The sequence below is a fragment of the Ambystoma mexicanum genome, chromosome 14, assembly GCF_040938575.1.
Source record: "Ambystoma mexicanum isolate Mex_15411 chromosome 14, UKY_AmexF1_1, whole genome shotgun sequence".
NCBI classification, from domain to species: Eukaryota; Metazoa; Chordata; class Amphibia; order Caudata; family Ambystomatidae; genus Ambystoma; species Ambystoma mexicanum.
Window position 1 is genome coordinate 634778681 of NC_090940.1, and position 17423 is coordinate 634796103.

The 17423-nt window shown below is 47.2% G+C and overlaps 1 protein-coding gene across 1 annotated transcript in view; it reads left to right on the forward strand.

Moving 5' to 3' along the window:
• EXOC3L4 (exocyst complex component 3 like 4) overlaps nt 1–17423 on the forward strand; it is a 336215-nt gene that overhangs the window by 303176 nt on the left and 15616 nt on the right. The window contains exon 10 of the mRNA XM_069638116.1: nt 14528–14680. Coding sequence (XP_069494217.1) covers nt 14528–14680 — 153 coding nt within the window. The remainder of the gene's footprint in view (nt 1–14527; nt 14681–17423) is intronic.

Here is a 17423-nt window from a genome sequence, read left to right on the forward strand (position 1 = left end):
TTGATTTTGGCAGGTGGGTAGGGGATTGTGCAACATAGGCATTTAGGCAACCCTCCTTCCCCCCCCCCTCTATCCACTTGCCAAAAGAGAGAGACACACACACACACACACACACACACACACACCACACCACACCACACCACACCACACCACACCCCCCCCCCCTCTCTCTCTCTTGTGCGGGTGGGGAACTGAACTGTCAAAGGGAAATAGTGTTTCCCTTTGACAGTTCAGCCAGCCCAGGAGCTTTTCCAGCTGAGTGAGTGCTCATTGTTTCACTAGGCTGGCTCCTTAGCTCCTCCATAATGGGTGAGAGGGGTCACTGGGTGGGTGCCCCCTCTCCATAATGGGTGAGCCGCCAGGCTCGGACTGGCCTATAGGGCAATGCCTGTACCAAAAATGGAACACGCTAGTGTGAGCCAGTTTGATGAGTTACTTCGCTATGCAGTAAGTAATTTTTACCATTGTTGCTGAATAAATACTCTTTAAATATCACAATTTACTTACAAAGACACCCCCTTGGGTACTATTAAAACAGTCTGTGACTAAAGGAATGAATATCCATTTATAACTGCGGGCCACTTTTTAATTGGTGCATGAGACAGTGTCATGCTTCAGCCCGACCATGTGACCCGCCCCTGCCGTTTCTTCCAATCTAAAAAAAAAACTACTCTTTTTATTTTTTTCTTTACATTTCATGCTGGGCTCTCATGGCCCCCCAGGGATGCGGCCACGGCCCGCTGTGGGGATGCACTGTTGTAATATGCACGGGCTCGTGCATGGGCACCTGTGGAATGTTGATGCATGTTCAGCAGTCAACATTCCACACTGGCCGTTAGGTGGAGGAAGCTGAAGCTGGAGGCCTGTGGGGTCGAGCAATAAAGTACATATAATCTTCTTAGCTGTGTCGGTGAGACTTTGTCAGTGGCGATGAGGATTTTGCTCGACCCCGTTCCACGTGTGCGCCGGCTGGTTGTCCTCTGCCGCCTGCCCACCTCTGGCGCTGCCATAAGAGAGGACGCGGATCGGCCTGCAATTGATACCCTGGGAGCTGCCTGCCGCCCACCCCTTCATCGCTAGGGGCAGCGGTGGCCACAGCCGGGCCCCGCCGGTGGGCGTGCGGTTCCCCACGGTGACTGGCTGCCCAAGAGCCCAGTCGGGGCAGTGGAGGAGGGCACGCCAATCCGTGGGGGCAGCTGTGAGGGCGCAGGGTACCAGCGGATTCGCGCTGCTGGCCTTCCCCTGCTTCAAGCGTGGTGGTGATTGCAGGGGGGCTCCGTTGTTTGTGGTGGGTAGTCACCACCCACCATCCGGCTACTCGGGGTCCAGTCGGGGCCTCAGTGGTGGTGCAGCCGCCACGGAGTACGGAGGCCTGTAGGACGCTGAGCGCCAGCTGGTAGCTCCGCCCCCGCAGCGTCTACGCACCAAGCTGCTCACTGCTTGCTGCCTGTCGGAGGGAGGAGGGGCGGCTGTGGTGCTGCGCGGCTCAGAAATCAGCTGACCGCTGCTGTTCGGCTTATCAGAGGAGGCACAGTATTCGGAGGATATAAACGCAGGAGCTGACTGTTGTTGCTCGGTGGTTGGGGGAAGGCAAGGCAGGAGCCTCATTCAAATACGGTCCAGGGACACCTGGGAGTCTGAGTGGCCACAAGACATCCATTATCTGCAATTTAAAGGGCCGTTGGTGGTAAGATTGGGGCACACAACCTCTGTGGAGCCCTGACAAGTGGAGTTTGGTGCATCTGGTTTGGGCTGTGATCACTGCAAGTTGACTCACCCAGTGCCAACTCCTGGCTGTACTGAATTTACGTGTGGGTGCACGTGTACAAGGTGACAGTGGGAGACATCAGTCTGCTTTTACATCGGTTGGTTTGTTGTGACTCACCCAGTGCCAATTCACCGGTTGTACTGCATTTACATGTGGGTGCAAGTGTACAAGCTGACAGTGGGGTACATCCAACATCTCAAGGGAGCAAGGAGCATTGAGACTTGCACAGTGGTGGGCAAGTTCCTGTTGGGGACCTAAGGAACGAGGCATTCTATACAGCCATGTGTGTCAGAAAACGCTTCAGGTCTTGTGGTACCCCCCCAGTTACTTTGTCCTCTCGTAGACAGAAGCGCTTCTCGCTATCGAATGACGGACAGGGGGCGGAGTTGGTTTCTCCACGCGTTGGTCGGTGCAGACGTGGTCGTCGGAAACTGCGTTTCCGACGCTTTGTGTGGAAGATGCCTTGGAGGTTACGTCAGTGGGTGCGTTGTCTCCCACCTGATAGTGCACGTACTGGGTCACGTGACCGTTTTGTTGCCGGTAGTTTGGGTACTTAACTATCCGGCGCCATTTACTCGCTGCTTCTGATCGCTTCTTGACAGTGGCTTATCTCTGGCTTGGATTTTGGTATTTTTGACCTTGGATTACGTCTTTGGATACGCTTTCGGATCGCCCTTACTTTGTCTTGGAAAATTGGCCTCGGATTGTTTTTTGGATATTCTTGCCTAGTGATTTTGGTTGAGTCGAGTTTGGATCTGGGAGGTTGGGAGACCTCTTGCCTTTTTCCTATTGTTCCTTCCTCTTCCCTTTCCTCTGTTATCCTGTCCTTCCTCCCTGGGTAGTGTTAAGCGTCCTCGTGCCGGCGGGAATAGGCTTGGTGCTGGACTAAAGACTGCCTCTACACCTTGGGCTTCTTTGTGTCGTCTGGACCGGTGGCGGAGAGACTTCACACGGTTTGCCGCGGAAGATCGGAAGATTGGAAGGGGATTCATCAGAAGTGACAACCTCTAGAGAACCAGGGTAAGAAACCTTACCTTCCTTACCATTCCTTACCATTTTCTGTATCTTTCTATCTGGTACTTATTGCATTTTCTCTTTCTTATGATCTCCAGAATCCAACAGCCTAGAGGATATTCTTGTAGGAAACACTTCTGGTTCATACCCGTATCATGCAGTTGTTGGAAGGTACTGGATGTCCCATCTGTCGTGAAGCTTGAGGTTCGCACAACTCTCCCGATACCAACGACTCTACATCGTCATCTTCCGATCAATTAGTCTCTCAGTCTGTCCTTTTGTACCCCTGAGAGACACATTGATAGGAAGAATATTTTCTTCACGACGGGTCAACAAGGAGCCGTGCTTAAGGATATCTGACAGAATCAGAAGCCTTTATCATGGATGTTGCTAATGACCCGTTGGCCGTTATGGTGCAATTAGTGGCCGACCTACGTGCCGATATGACGGCAGCTCAGGCTGATACCCATCGACGCATTGACGAAATGCAGGCTGGTATCAGGGAAGTGGTTACAGGATCACCGTCTTTGGCCTCCGCTTCTGCTCCAGGTCAGGCAGGGTCTTCAGCCAGACCAGATTCTACGCATGTTTATATGGCCGCTCAGTTCCCGCTTGCTCCCCCTGAAAGGTTTACTGGAGATCCTAAATCCTTTCGGACCTTTATTAACCAATGTAGATTACATTTCTTGTGTCGGCCTACCTCGTTTCCCGATGCAACTACGAAAGCGGCCTTTGTGTTATCGAATCTTGGAGGTATGGCCGCTGTTTGGGCGAACCCTTTGTTGGAGCAGGGCAGTCCGCTATTGTTTGATTGTGATGCATTGATTAGTGCTATGACAAGGGTATTTGATACTCGTTATAAAACTCAGGCCACTGATCTGGAATTGTTAAATCTCCGTCAGGGGATGCTTCTTTATTGTCTTACTTGGCTAAGTTTAACCAGTTGGTTGCTGAAACCGGTTGGCCGGAAGATAAGAAGGCAGCCTTATTCTATAAAGGGTTGTCTGACTCCTTGAAGGATACTATAGCCACGGTTCCGGTGGTTCCTACGTCCTTTCCCGATTTCTTGGACTTAGTACTCCAAATTGATGCCCGACGGGCCGAAAGAAAAGGGGAGAGGAGAGTAAACCCGGTTAATCCTACCGTTTCCTCAGTTCCTGTTTCTGGTGTTGATGAGCCTATGCAAATTGGGGCAGTTAGGGGCCCATTATCAACTGAGGAAAGAGAAAATCGCAGACGGAACAATTTGTGCTTTTATTGCGGTTCCGCGAATCATCTACTTAGTGCTTGCCCAAAAAGACCCCGCAAGTCGGGAAACGCCAAAGCCCGGCAGTAGAAGGAACCCCTACGCCGAGCTCTCCCATGCAGGGTTCCTTGTTGTCTATGCCCTTTTATGTAGACATTTCTCTAAGATATGATCAGGTCGCGCCATGGAGTTCTGAAGCTGTCCTAGACTCAGGGGCTACTGGTAACTACATTGATGCCCAATATGTTCTGAAGTGGGGTATTCCCCTTTTGCCAAAGAATGTCCCAGAGGTGGTGAATGCCGTTGACGGTTCTACCCTTCTGTCTGGGCTTGTTACAGAACATACCATACCTTTGCAGTTAACAATTGGGGTTGGGCATTCAGAAACCATCACGTTTGACGTCATTATGGCACCCCAATACAAACTGATTCTGGGTTTACCGTGGCTTAAGCTCCACAATCCGGTCATTAACTGGGGGACCGGGGCTATTACCTTCAGCTCTCAGCACTGTCTTCAGTCATGCAATCCAGCAGGGTCTATGTCTGCAGCTCCTAGTCGGGCTTTGTTGGATTCTGTGGTCACTATTGGAGCAGTTGCTAGCATCGTATTGCCTGTCGAGTACACAAGTTACAAGGATGTTTTTGATAAAGGGAAAGCTGAGAGTTTGCCACCACATCGGCCATACGATTGTCCGATCGATCTCAAACCGAATGCTAAGGTACCATCAGGACGCATTTATTCCCTTACCCAAAAAGAAGATGTCGTTCTTAAAGAATATCTGGATAAAGCCTTAGAGTTGGGTTTTATTCGACCATCCCATTCTCCCTTTGCTTCTCCATTGTTCTTTGTACCCAAGAAGGAGGGTGAATTAAGACCTTGTATTGACTACCGAGAGCTGAATGCAGGTACTATCCGAAATCAGTACCCGATTCCCTTAATATCGGTCTTACTAGATCAGTTAGGGTCTTCAGAATTCTTTACCAAATTGGACCTAAGGGGAGCTTACAACCTAGTCAGGATTCGTCGTGGGGATGAATGGAAAACCGCCTTCAAGACCAGATATGGCTTATTCGAGTATTTGGTAATGCCATTCGGGCTATGTAATGCTCCGGCCACTTTTCAGAATTTCATCAATGATGTTCTTCGAGACATGATCGACAGGTTCGTTATCGTTTACCTAGATGACATACTCGTCTACTCCCCATCTATGGAATACCATGTGCGCCATGTTTCGGAAGTCTTACAACGCTTGCGAGATCATCATCTCTTTGTCAAGTTAGAAAAGTGTGTGTTCCATGCAACTCATGTCGAGTTCTTGGGATATGACATCACCAATAAGGGAGTGCAGATGAGTAGTAGTAAGGTTAAAGCCGTTTTGAACTGGCCTATACCTGCTACCAGGAAGGAGTTGCAATCGTTTTTGGGGTTTTCCAACTTCTACCGACGTTTCATTAGACAGTTCTCCTCTATTTCTGCACCTCTCACCGAATTGACCAGCAGCAAGAAACCGTATTTGTGGAATGATAGCGCTCAAACTGCGTTTGATTTCTTAAAGGCTGCGTTCACTACTGCTCCTGTCCTGTTGCATCCTAATGCCGAATATCCTTTCTTTGTCGAAGCAGATGCCTCTGATGTTGCGGTAGGAGCTATTTTGTCTCAGTCTTGCGCTGATACTGGGGATCTACATCCAGTCGCTTATCATTCACGCAAGTTAACGCCCTATGAGCGAAATTATACCGTCACTGAACGGGAATTGTTGGCTGTTAGGGACGCATTTACGGTCTGGCGACATCATCTTCTTGGTACAGAAGTACCCGTCCAGGTATATACTGATCACAGAAACTTGTTGGCCCTGCAGTCCTTGACTTGCACTACTGCGAGACATGCCCGCTGGCATGAGTTTTTTTCTATGTACAACTTTACGTTGACTTATCGCCCAGGTGTTCTACATTCCAAAGCTGACGCTCTGTCCAGAAGTTTTGGGGAATGTGTTTCACGTCCACAGGATGGGTCGTTGTTGTTACCAACACAAGTGGTTTGTAGTTGTATTTTACAGCCCCCTTTGAAGTCGACGCTCCAAACCTGGGTTGATAAAGGTCCTGCGGAATTGGCAGAATATAACATGGATATTGTGCATGGTCTACCTTATGTCCAGGGTCGTGTCTTTATGCCCGATCAGGAGACCCGGTGTGCAGCTATTGCCTTGTGTCATGATGCTGCTATTGCCGCTCATCCGGGTTCACAGAAAACTCTCGAACTCCTCAAACGTTGGTGCTGGTGGCCCTCTATGCGAAGGGATGTCTCGCAATATATATCAACCTGCGCTATTTGTGCCCAATGTAAATCCCATTCTGCGAAACCTATGGGGTTGCTTCAGCCATTGCCAGTACCGGCGAGACCATGGGCTATGATTACGATGGATTTCGTAGTGGAGTTACCTATGGTCGATGGTTTTGATACCGTATGGGTGGTGGTGGACAGTTTTTCGAAAATGTCCTTATTTGTCCCTTGCCAAGGTCTGCCTTCCGCTTCCAAGCTGGCTGAGTTGTTCTTACGACACGTCTTTCGGGTTTTTGGGTTGCCTGAGATCGTGGTTTCTGACAGGGGGTCCCAGTTTACGTCACGTTTTTGGAGGCATCTCATGTTCGCATTGGGTGTGGATGAACGTTGCTCCACAGCGTTCCATCCGCAGACGGATGGTCAAACTGAGCATGTTAACGCTACTATGGAGCAGTACCTCAGGTGTCTCATCCTTCAATATCAAGAATCCTGGTTAGCTGTTCTTCCCTTAGCGGAATTTGCATATAATAATTCCAGCCATTCGTCTACGGGAACATCTCCATTTTTTGCCATATATGGGCAACATCCACGCACTCTACCTCTTGATTGGAAGCTTCCTGCAGATTGCCCGGCAGTGCAATCTTGCATTAAAGATCTGTCGCTGGTCCATGCCAGGGTTTCGGAACATCTAGTGCAAGCCCAAGAGCAGGCCAAAAAATATGCTGATCGGAATCGCCGTCCTTCACCAGTTTATGTTCCTGGTTCGCGGGTATGGCTTTCCACGAAGAATCTACGTATTCCAGGGCGTCGGTGTTTAATACCACGTTTTGTCGGTCCCTATATTGTCAAGGATGTCTTGAGTCCATTGGTTGTCAGGTTAGACTTGCCCTGTTCTTGGAAGATACATCCTGTTTTTCATGTATCCATGATTAAACCTTGTGTTGATTGTACCAGGATAGTTGCCCCTCCGTCTCCGGTATTGGTTCAAGGGGTGGAAGAATATGAAGTCAATGCTATTCTTGATTCTAAGGTTTCTCGTGGTACCAGATATTTCCTGGTGGACTGGAAAGGTTACGGTCCGGAAGATCGGACATGGGAACCAGAGAGAAATGTGCATGCCCCGTTGTTGGTCTCCCGGTTTCTGGCCTCTCGGGGGCATGGGGGTCCTTTGGGGGACGATACTGTCAGAAAACGCTTCAGGTCTTGTGGTACCCCCCCAGTTACTTTGTCCTCTCGTAGACAGAAGCGCTTCTCGCTATCGAATGACGGACAGGGGGCGGAGTTGGTTTCTCCACGCGTTGGTCGGTGCAGACGTGGTCGTCGGAAACTGCGTTTCCGACGCTTTGTGTGGAAGATGCCTTGGAGGTTACGTCAGTGGGTGCGTTGTCTCCCACCTGATAGTGCACGTACTGGGTCACGTGACCGTTTTGTTGCCGGTAGTTTGGGTACTTAACTATCCGGCGCCATTTACTCGCTGCTTCTGATCGCTTCTTGACAGTGGCTTATCTCTGGCTTGGATTTTGGTATTTTTGACCTTGGATTACGTCTTTGGATACGCTTTCGGATCGCCCTTACTTTGTCTTGGAAAATTGGCCTCGGATTGTTTTTTGGATATTCTTGCCTAGTGATTTTGGTTGAGTCGAGCTTGGATCTGGGAGGTTGGGAGACCTCTTGCCTTTTTCCTATTGTTCCTTCCTCTTCCCTTTCCTCTGTTATCCTGTCCTTCCTCCCTGGGTAGTGTTAAGCGTCCTCGTGCCGGCGGGAATAGGCTTGGTGCTGGACTAGAGACTTCCTAAGCACCCCTTAGGCGTCCTCGTGCCGGCGGGAATAGGCTGGGTGCTGGACTAAAGACTGCCTCTACACCTTGGGCTTCTTTGTGTCGTCTGGACCGGTGGCGGAGAGACTTCACACGGTTTGCCGCGGAAGATCGGAAGATTGGAAGGGGATTCATCAGAAGTGACAACCTCTAGAGAACCAGGGTAAGAAACCTTACCTTCCTTACCATTCCTTACCATTTTCTGTATCTTTCTATCTGGTACTTATTGCATTTTCTCTTTCTTATGATCTCCAGAATCCAACAGCCTAGAGGATATTCTTGTAGGAAACACTTCTGGTTCATACCCGTATCATGCAGTTGTTGGAAGGTACTGGATGTCCCATCTGTCGTGAAGCTTGAGGTTCGCACAACTCTCCCGATACCAACGACTCTACATCGTCATCTTCCGATCAATTAGTCTCTCAGTCTGTCCTTTTGTACCCCTGAGAGACACATTGATAGGAAGAATATTTTCTTCACGACGGGTCAACAAGGAGCCGTGCTTAAGGATATCTGACAATGTGGCACACGGCTGCCAGGCCTCCGCCTGCCTTTTTGCCAAACCCTGGAGAGCCTGTTGCTCCTTGGGAGCAATGGGTAGACGCCTTTAAAGTATATTTGAGGGCTGCAGGTGGGGCAAAGTTCAATGATGATGAAAAGGAGGCTGCATTGTTGAATTGTATTGGTACTGAGGGGTTGAGGGTTTTTTTTCGCCACCTGCCTAGAGAGAATGTAATGGTTCAAGGGGAAGGTGAGGGAGAAATGGTTATAAGTACCTATGAGACTGCTTTGAGGAAATTGCTAATACGTTTTGGTAAAAGAGTTAATGTGGTTTTAGAGCGGTATAAGTTTTTCTCTAGGGCGCAAGGTTCCACGGAAAGCATAGATTCATATGTTACAGCACTACGTGCACTCATGGCTACATGCGGGTTCCCTGGTAATGGAGAGGAACACATAAGGGATCAGATTATGATGAAGACATCTAATCAAAAAATCAGAGAGAGATTGTGGATTGAAAGTGATCCTTCACTTGATAAGGTGTTGGAGATTGCCAGAGCAATTGAAGCTTCTAAGGTGAGCGTACAAATTGTTACTGAAAGGGATGGGAATAGGGAGATGGTGCATGCCGTAGTGTCAAGGAACAAGAAAGGTTTGGATAAAGCTGTGGTACAAGGGAATAGAGCATATAAGGGCAAGGAGGGGTGCAAAAATTGTGGCTGGTCGAGTCACACTGCTGATTCCAAATCCTGTCCTGCTTGCATTGTTGAATGCAGGAAATGTAAGCATTTGGGCCACTTTGCACGCATGTGTAAGGGGCAGATGGTCGCTAGTGTGGCTACAGAGGACTCTACCATATTGCTAGAAGGGGCATCAGGAGGTGGCTCTAATCAAAGTGTCATATTACATGTGGAGGGAAGTGGGTGGAAGGGTCCATGGGTGTCGGTATTGGTGGACCAGCAACCTGTGGATATGCTTGTGGATTCGGGGTCACCTTGTACTCTGGTGTCTCCGGAAGTGTATCAAGAAGTTTTGGGTAAAAACATTTCTACTTTGTTGACTCCGGACATCAGACCATATGCTTATGGGAAGAGTGCCATCGACCTGCTTGGTTACAATTGGTCGAATTTCTCCTTCAAAGGGAGGCAAACTTTGGGTAAATTGTATGTGGCTTCCAAGGGCACGAGTGTGTTGGGTTGGGATGAGCAGGCTGCACTAAAAATACAAATACATCCCGGTGAGAAGGAACCTATTCTGAGTGTCATGGAGGGAGCGGGACAGAATGACATATGGGTTACTCCTACAGTGCTCATGAGTGAGTTTCCTGAAGTATTTTCAGATACCCTTGGTAAGCTTAGGGGTTTTACACATCGCATTGTGTTGAAGAAGGGTGCAGTTCCTAAAGTACATAAAGTGAGGGAAGTGCCAGTAGCGGCGAGGGAGGCATTCAAAGCGGAATTGACTAAGTTGCAGTCAGCAGGGATAATTGAGCCTATTGAGTCCTCAGAATGGTTGTTTCCCATGGTGTTAGTTAAGAAGGGCAACGGGAGCATCAGAATGTGTGTAGATCTCCGGAAGCTAAATTCCAGCATATGGATGGGTCGGCATCCCTTGCCAAATATCAATGAGTTGTTGTTGACATTGGGGGATGCTAGATACTTTTCAACTTTTGATCTGTCAACGGCGTATCATCAAATTGACCTGCACGTTGAATCTAGACCCCTTACTTCATTTGTGACTCCGTTTGGGGCATACAGATTTTGTTGCATGCCTTTTGGCCTTGCTTCGGCTTCGGCTGTGTTCCAGAGGTTGATGCAGCAGATGTTTGGAGGGGTGTTGGGAGTCAGCTATTTTCAAGATTACATTCTGGTCTGGGGCAGCAGCAAGGAGGAACATGATGTCAGGGTAAGGAGGGTCATGCAGATTCTTAAGGAGAGAGGTCTGACTGTAAAGTTAACCAAGTGTCAGGTGGGAGTGGAGGAGGTCATATATTTAGGACATACATTGAGTTCACGAGGTGAGTCCCAAAGGGGAGTTGGTACAAGTGTTGAGGGATACACCAGCTCCGGTCAATAAGGATCATTTAAGGGCTTTTCTGGGCTTTGCAGAGTACTACGTTAAATTTGTATCCAATTATGCTCAAAAAACGGTGGCCATGAGAGCTCTTATGAGGAAGTGCGTAAGATTTGCATGGTCTGAGGAGTGTGCGGCAGAATTTGAGTCGGTCAAGAGGGATGTGGAGAATGCTCCTTGCCTGAAGTCATTTGACCCGAAAAATAAAACTGCTTTGACTGTGAATGCAAGTGAGGTGGGTCTGGGGGCAGTGCTCAAGCAATGGATAAATGGTGAATGGATGCCAGTGGCCTTCGCCTCGAGGACCTTGAGAGATGTGGAAACCAGGTACTCGGTAATTGAGAGAGAGACTTTGGCAGTGTTATGGGCTTCGAAACACTTCAGGACATTCTTGTGGGGCATACCCTATATTGTCAGAACGGACCATAAACCGTTGGTGCAAGTTTTTTCTACCAAGGGAGTCATGGCGGTATCCCCGAGGATAGCAAAGTGGCCAGTACAGGTACAGGATTACGATTTTTCTTTGCAGTATTTTCCGAGGAAGTTTAATGTGGTGGCAGACTGTTTGTCCCGTTTGCCAGTTGTGGAGGCGGACAGTCAGGCAGGATTGGTAAAAGAGGATGATTGCAGGAGTGTCAGGTTGCTTTGGTGGCTTCTGCTGTGGAGAAGTCGTTGTGGGATTTGGAGTCTGAGGCTGATCTTGAGTTAAAATGGATTAGGGAAGGTCTAGTGAAAGGTTGGCACACGGTAAAGGATAGGCCGGAAGGGAAAGCTTATGCCCAAGTTCTCCATGAATTAGCTGCGAGTCATTGGGGTGTGTCTAGGAGAAGTAGGTTGATACCCCCTGTAAGTCTGAGAGGTAGAATGGTGGAATTGGCACATGTTGGTCATTTGGGTCGATCTTTGACTAAGAGGAGACTGAGAGAGGAGTACTGGTGGCCGTCTATGGACAAGGATGTGGAACAAGTGGTGAAAGAGTGTCAGGCATGTTCTGTCAGCGATAAGAGCAAGGTACTGCATCCACCACCTGTACATCCTGTAGAGGTTCCAGAGCAAGTATGGTCGAATTTGGCTTTGGACATCATGGGTCCGTTTGAGTGTTTTAGAGCCTGAGTCCAGATATATGTTGGTGGACTATACGTCCAGGTGGATTGAGGTGGTGGCATGTTCCTGTGTCACAACCAATTCTGTTATTGCCTTCTGGAGGAAAGTATTTGATCGTGAGGGGTTACCTGCAAGTTTAGTTACTGATAATGGGGTGCAGTTCACCTCCAGAGCAATGAGAGAATTTTTGGAACAGCATGCCATTTCCCATTATAGGACAGCTCTGTACAATCCTTCTGCTAATGGATTAGTGGAGAGGGCCAATGGTACGATTAAGTCAGCCATACAATTGGCTTTGGCTAATGGTTTGGATTGGCAGGAAGTGGTGACACAATATCTGGCTGCATATCGGAGAACACCTGCCATGGTTACGGGCAGATCTCCATTTGAACTCATGAGGGGTAGGCAAGCAGGTACAATGTTGAGAACCTTGGCTATGGGTGGTGGAGGGCCCTGTGATATGGATTTGCAGGCTATTCATCGCAGCATTTTGACGCGCCAGGAGGCCACAGTGTTTTCACAAAACTTTAGAAAGGAGTTGAACGTTAATCCTGGGGATGAGGTGTACATAAGAAATCCCAGGATGATTCACAAAGGCTACAGCAAGTTTTTGCCCTCAAGGAGAGTTGTTAAGGTTGGAAAAGGCCATGTGCAATTGGAGGATGGCTCTGTCTGGAGTAAGAGACGGGTGGTGGTGGATGGACGTAAAAGCGTGGAGAGTGCAAGTGAGGAGTCTGATCCGGAATCTCAGGATACAATGCTGAATTATGATCCTGTGGATTCACAAGTGATCAGGTTCGAACAGGAAAAGGTTGTCCCACTTCCAGGTCCTTTGGGTGCAGAAGTGAATGTGGAGTGTCAAAATGCTTCTGATCGGCAACCTGATGTAGGACTAGAAGGGGGTCGGCTGGCCAGTAGGTGTGGTCCCCCTATAAGGTTTAGAGATTACATTTGTTAAACGTGAAATTTACATTCTACGGTGCGTCGCACCCATGTGATAAATCTTTCTATATCTATGAAATGTAACTTGTATTAATGATGGTCACATAATATTTTGTTCATGTTTCCATTGTTCAATTTGTTTGCAGTTTATCCTGTTACAGGCTGTTAACATTTTTTGTTATACAAGGGAAGAGGATATGTTGCAATATGCACGGGTTCGTGCATGGGCACCTGTGGAATGTTGATGCATGTTCAGCAGTCAACATTCCACAGTGGCCGTTAGGTGGAGGAAGCTGAAGCTGGAGGCCTTTGGGGTCGAGCAATAAAGTACATATAATCTTCTTACCTGTGTCGGTGAGACTTTGTCACGCACCCCACAGTTTGAATACCACTACCTAACGCAATGTGAGAAATTGGGGACCAGATATATGTGCATGCCGGGTCATTTTGTAAGCGAGTATGACGTCATTAAGTCTGATCACTTCTGGCACTATTGCCTAAATACAGACTCTGAGGCAGTCCATATAGCACTGCTCAGTCTATGGACACAGATTAAATCTCTTTTACGGCCTAACTGTAGTCTATATGTACTCATGGGCTCTGACAAACCAAATTATGCTGTCCCAAGCTCTACACTATGTCATGCCATTGCTGAATGTATTTTCTTTTGTGTACTGAGGAGAGATTAACACCTTGCGCAATCTACCCTAATATTAGATTAGTTCTCATTGACCGTTCGGTCCGATGATGTGTTTTCTTTCCTTGAAATGAGTTGAATTATTTATTTATCCTGGATTTCTATTTTAACTATTGTTATCTTTTGTTTTATTTTAAACTCTCCTCTTTGTATTTTGATCAATTCCTAAATTATGTAATTATTATGTATTTGTAAAAGTTCATTTATGAACTAAAACAAATAAATACATAGATAAGGTATTTTGGGCATGGATGAAGAGCGGGATATACGCCTGTGAGGGGAATAGCAGTGAACCGACCCCGTGTCAACTCGGAGATGAATTTGGATTTCTGAGGATATTTGGCAGACTCCTGAGGGTGCGGGGCGATCGATTAAGAAGGCTTCAGCTGAGAGGCTCAAAGGTGGACCAATGGCATGGCTGGGCAGGGAGCAAGTGAAGAACCGAGCATTTGCTGTTAGCCAGAAGCCTGTCCCATTAAGATTCTAAGAGCCCCTCAAGAGGTGGTTTTACTAGTGACAGAGGGGACATGCTTTTTTGTGGGAGTGTATCCTTGGGCGGAGCCAGCCTCAACATTTTGTGGGGGCTGGGTGACAGTTTTAAAAGCTGGTAGTAAGTAGGGCCATTAACCCATTGGGCTGTCGACCACCCCCAGCCTTCATCTGAACGCAGGAGGCTCAATAGCGCTTTCTGCTTCCTTTGACCCATTAGATGCATTTTTCATCCTAGTCAGAGGATATTTCATTTCACAAAGAAATGCTAATGATTGGAGGCGTGGGCCGTCTAAAGAAGGGCCCCATTAGTCAAAACTTTGCCTTTATCATAGGGCAGTTATATTGATATTGGGATTTGGAAAAAGCCAACATTTACAGAAGTAATCGCATTCCATCCACTCATGCCTCTTGGATGTTCTTTCTGGACACCCTGAAAATCTGACGGGATTTGGTAATTGATGGAATGCTTCAGACATTTGAAGAATGTCCCTGTTTTACACCCATTGTGTGCCACCATTTTTGGAATCGGGTCGTACGTAGACTATTGGTCACTAGCACATCTGCTTTAACACTATGTTTTGTCTTTTTCTTGGCAGGATTTTCTCAGTGGAGTTCACAAGTACGTAGTGACCGAGTACATTACACGGATTACAAAACAGGGGCTGCGTCTTAATTGGACCAACCGCGGAGCAGCGGCCGATAAAATGAGAGAAGAGGCCGAGCTTATAAACAGTACAATGACTACGCTGGTGAGTACCTCCCTCTACACTGCAGGATTTAACAAATGGATGTTCTTAAAATGTGCTTCTAGATTTTTTAAACTCCTTTCCCCTTTAAAAAGTGGGTTATATTTTGTATCGGCTTCCCCATATATAACGGTGTGTGATTTGTTTTTAGCTTTACCAACTAGCTTGTGTTTAAGGAAGTATGATTTCTTTTCAGTTTTATCGATTGGTCCTCATATACGGGCATGTGATTTGTTCATAGTTTTATCGATTGGCCGTTATAAAAGGCTGTATAATTGTTTAATTTGTTTTTAGTTTTATTGACTGTTCCATGTATAATGTCATATGATTTATTTTTAGTTTTATTGATTGGCCCTTTTATAAGGCTGTATGATTTGTTTTTGTTTTATCTATTTGCTGTTACATTAGGGCATATCATTTTATAATTTGGTTTTAGTTTTATCGACTGTTCCGTGTATAAGGGCATATGTTTTGTTTTTTGTTTTATCGATTGGCACTTGTATTAGGGTCGTATCATTTGTTATTATTTTTATTGACTAGCTTTTGCATAAGGATGAATGGTTGGTTTTTACTTTTATCGAGTGGCCCGTGCATAAGGGCGTATGATTTGTTTACAGCTTTGTTGACTATCCCTTTTATAATGGGGGCATATGGTTTCTTCTGTCTGTTGGGTCTTATGTGTTTTGCAGTGCATTGCAGCTGTGCTATAACTGTTATAAATAAATGTATTTTATTTAAATTTTACATGCTGCTACATTAAGTTGCATTAATTGTGTTATTGGTAATAACTGAAGCCGGCACCCTACAGTATGGTAACAACAGTGGAGTGTGGACAGTACAGGCACCATTTGTTTGTACAGAGCATAAATTGTGGACAACAGACATTATGTGGTATTCCCACCAATCGGACAGTTTACCCCTTTCACTGACATCCACTATCATTAAAGCAAAGACAGCGTGTATGGCACAGTTTTGAACTGCCACCAGCAAGCATAAGGGGTGCTGAGTGTTTGGCCTGTCTTAGTCAGTCTAATTCACAAAATACATTTTTTAGCAAATTAAGTCAAGAGTGGCCTAACCTTGCACATGTGGAGACTGAGTGTGGTATTTTGAGGAGGTTCTTGGCGATCAATTTCCATCTTCTCATTGAAAGAGCTGTGCTTCCCGACTCGGTTATGGATGTGATCGAGGGGGTCTTCAGATATCCCTCTTTAACAGGCGGGAGGCTTGGGAACAAGATGCCTTGAGATGGGAGTCGGATTGGTCAAGTGGGAAAGGGACGGGCTGTGTCAATGGCGCTAATCAATGGAGCTCATTCTGTGGAAAGAGGAGAGCATGGTTGACCATTCTTTGTGGGTTCAAAAGAAGGCAGTGTTTTGGGGAAGCTGTTGAAGAGCTCAAGGATGTGTCATCTTTGGATCAAAACACTTACGCACAAAGTGGGGGTTTGAGGTCCCAAAAATAATTTCCAATGTGGAAGTCGGTGTCCTAACGGTTATCAAAGGGGAGATTCGAGTTATCCCATTGGATGAATTCAACATAGGCGTTGAGGTATATGGCGAGCAAGAGAAATAATGGGGTTCTGATGGAAGGGCATGATCCCCAGAAAAGGGAAGGGATGTCGGCACTAGGCCCGTCCTCTGCAGCCGAGCCGCCACCCAATTAAAGAATCAGTCCAACACTGCTGCAAGTAATCCACCACACAAAAGCACCTTCACAAAGTGTATTGCTTGTCCCAGCAGGCATCTGCTGCTGGGTGCTCATTGGTGCCATTGGGCAATGATCCACTTGCTTGAGGCTGGCCGGGGAAACCCTCCTCCTGTGACTTGTGGATCCAAAACGGGTTCCTTCTGATCAGCAGCACATATGCTGTTAAGCAGAACTAATACCTGTGGGTTCTCTGAGGCCTGTGGGAGGGTGGGAGAGGGCGAGTGCCATCCTCAAGCAAGAAGGGGAAGTAGCTTTAGTACCGCCACCTGACACCCCCTCATCGCACATTAAATCAAGTTGCAGATAAGTTTAGTTAAAGGTGAGGCAGTATTGGGTGGGGCCATTGTGCGACAGAGGAGAAGCTTCCAGAAGCTCTGCCTATACATTATCTAGATTCTCCTGTCTAGGTCTGTATATTTCAAAAGAGTTGGTCGATGCATAAACAGGTTGTACTTTTAAAAGTTGGTTGGGCTTTTATAATATCACAAGTGCATTAATATTCATTTGCTAGGCCTTTGCAAATAGGGCTTTACTAACCAGGCAGCTGTTCTTGGACCTCCTCCCGAGGCTAAGCCAGCTAAGCGATAAAGCTTCACACGTTAAACCAGCCACCATGCGGAGAACATTAAATGAGGTGACATGTTGTCATGAATCCTGTCAAATCATCACTGATCCCCAGCCTAGGATCTCCTCCCATGTGGCCAGGGGACGGCAGTGACTACCTGATCCTGACCCTGGGGGCGGTATTCCGAGGAAGGATCACATGGGAGGAGATGACTATCAGGGAGATGTGGTGACTCCATCAGGAGAGACGCAGTATTCTTCCCTTCCAAAGGAAGAAGACCCTTATGAAGGCATCATGAAGTAGACACAGACAACGGAATAGGATTTGGAGATACAAACCTTTATTAACTAAAAAAGGGGGGTTGGAAAAAGACCTAACTGGCCCTACGCTAAGATGGGATTTCCCTACCTAAATAAAACTAATTACAGTCTGTGTCAGGAAGTCCAAAGCAAATGTCTGACTGTGTCCAAA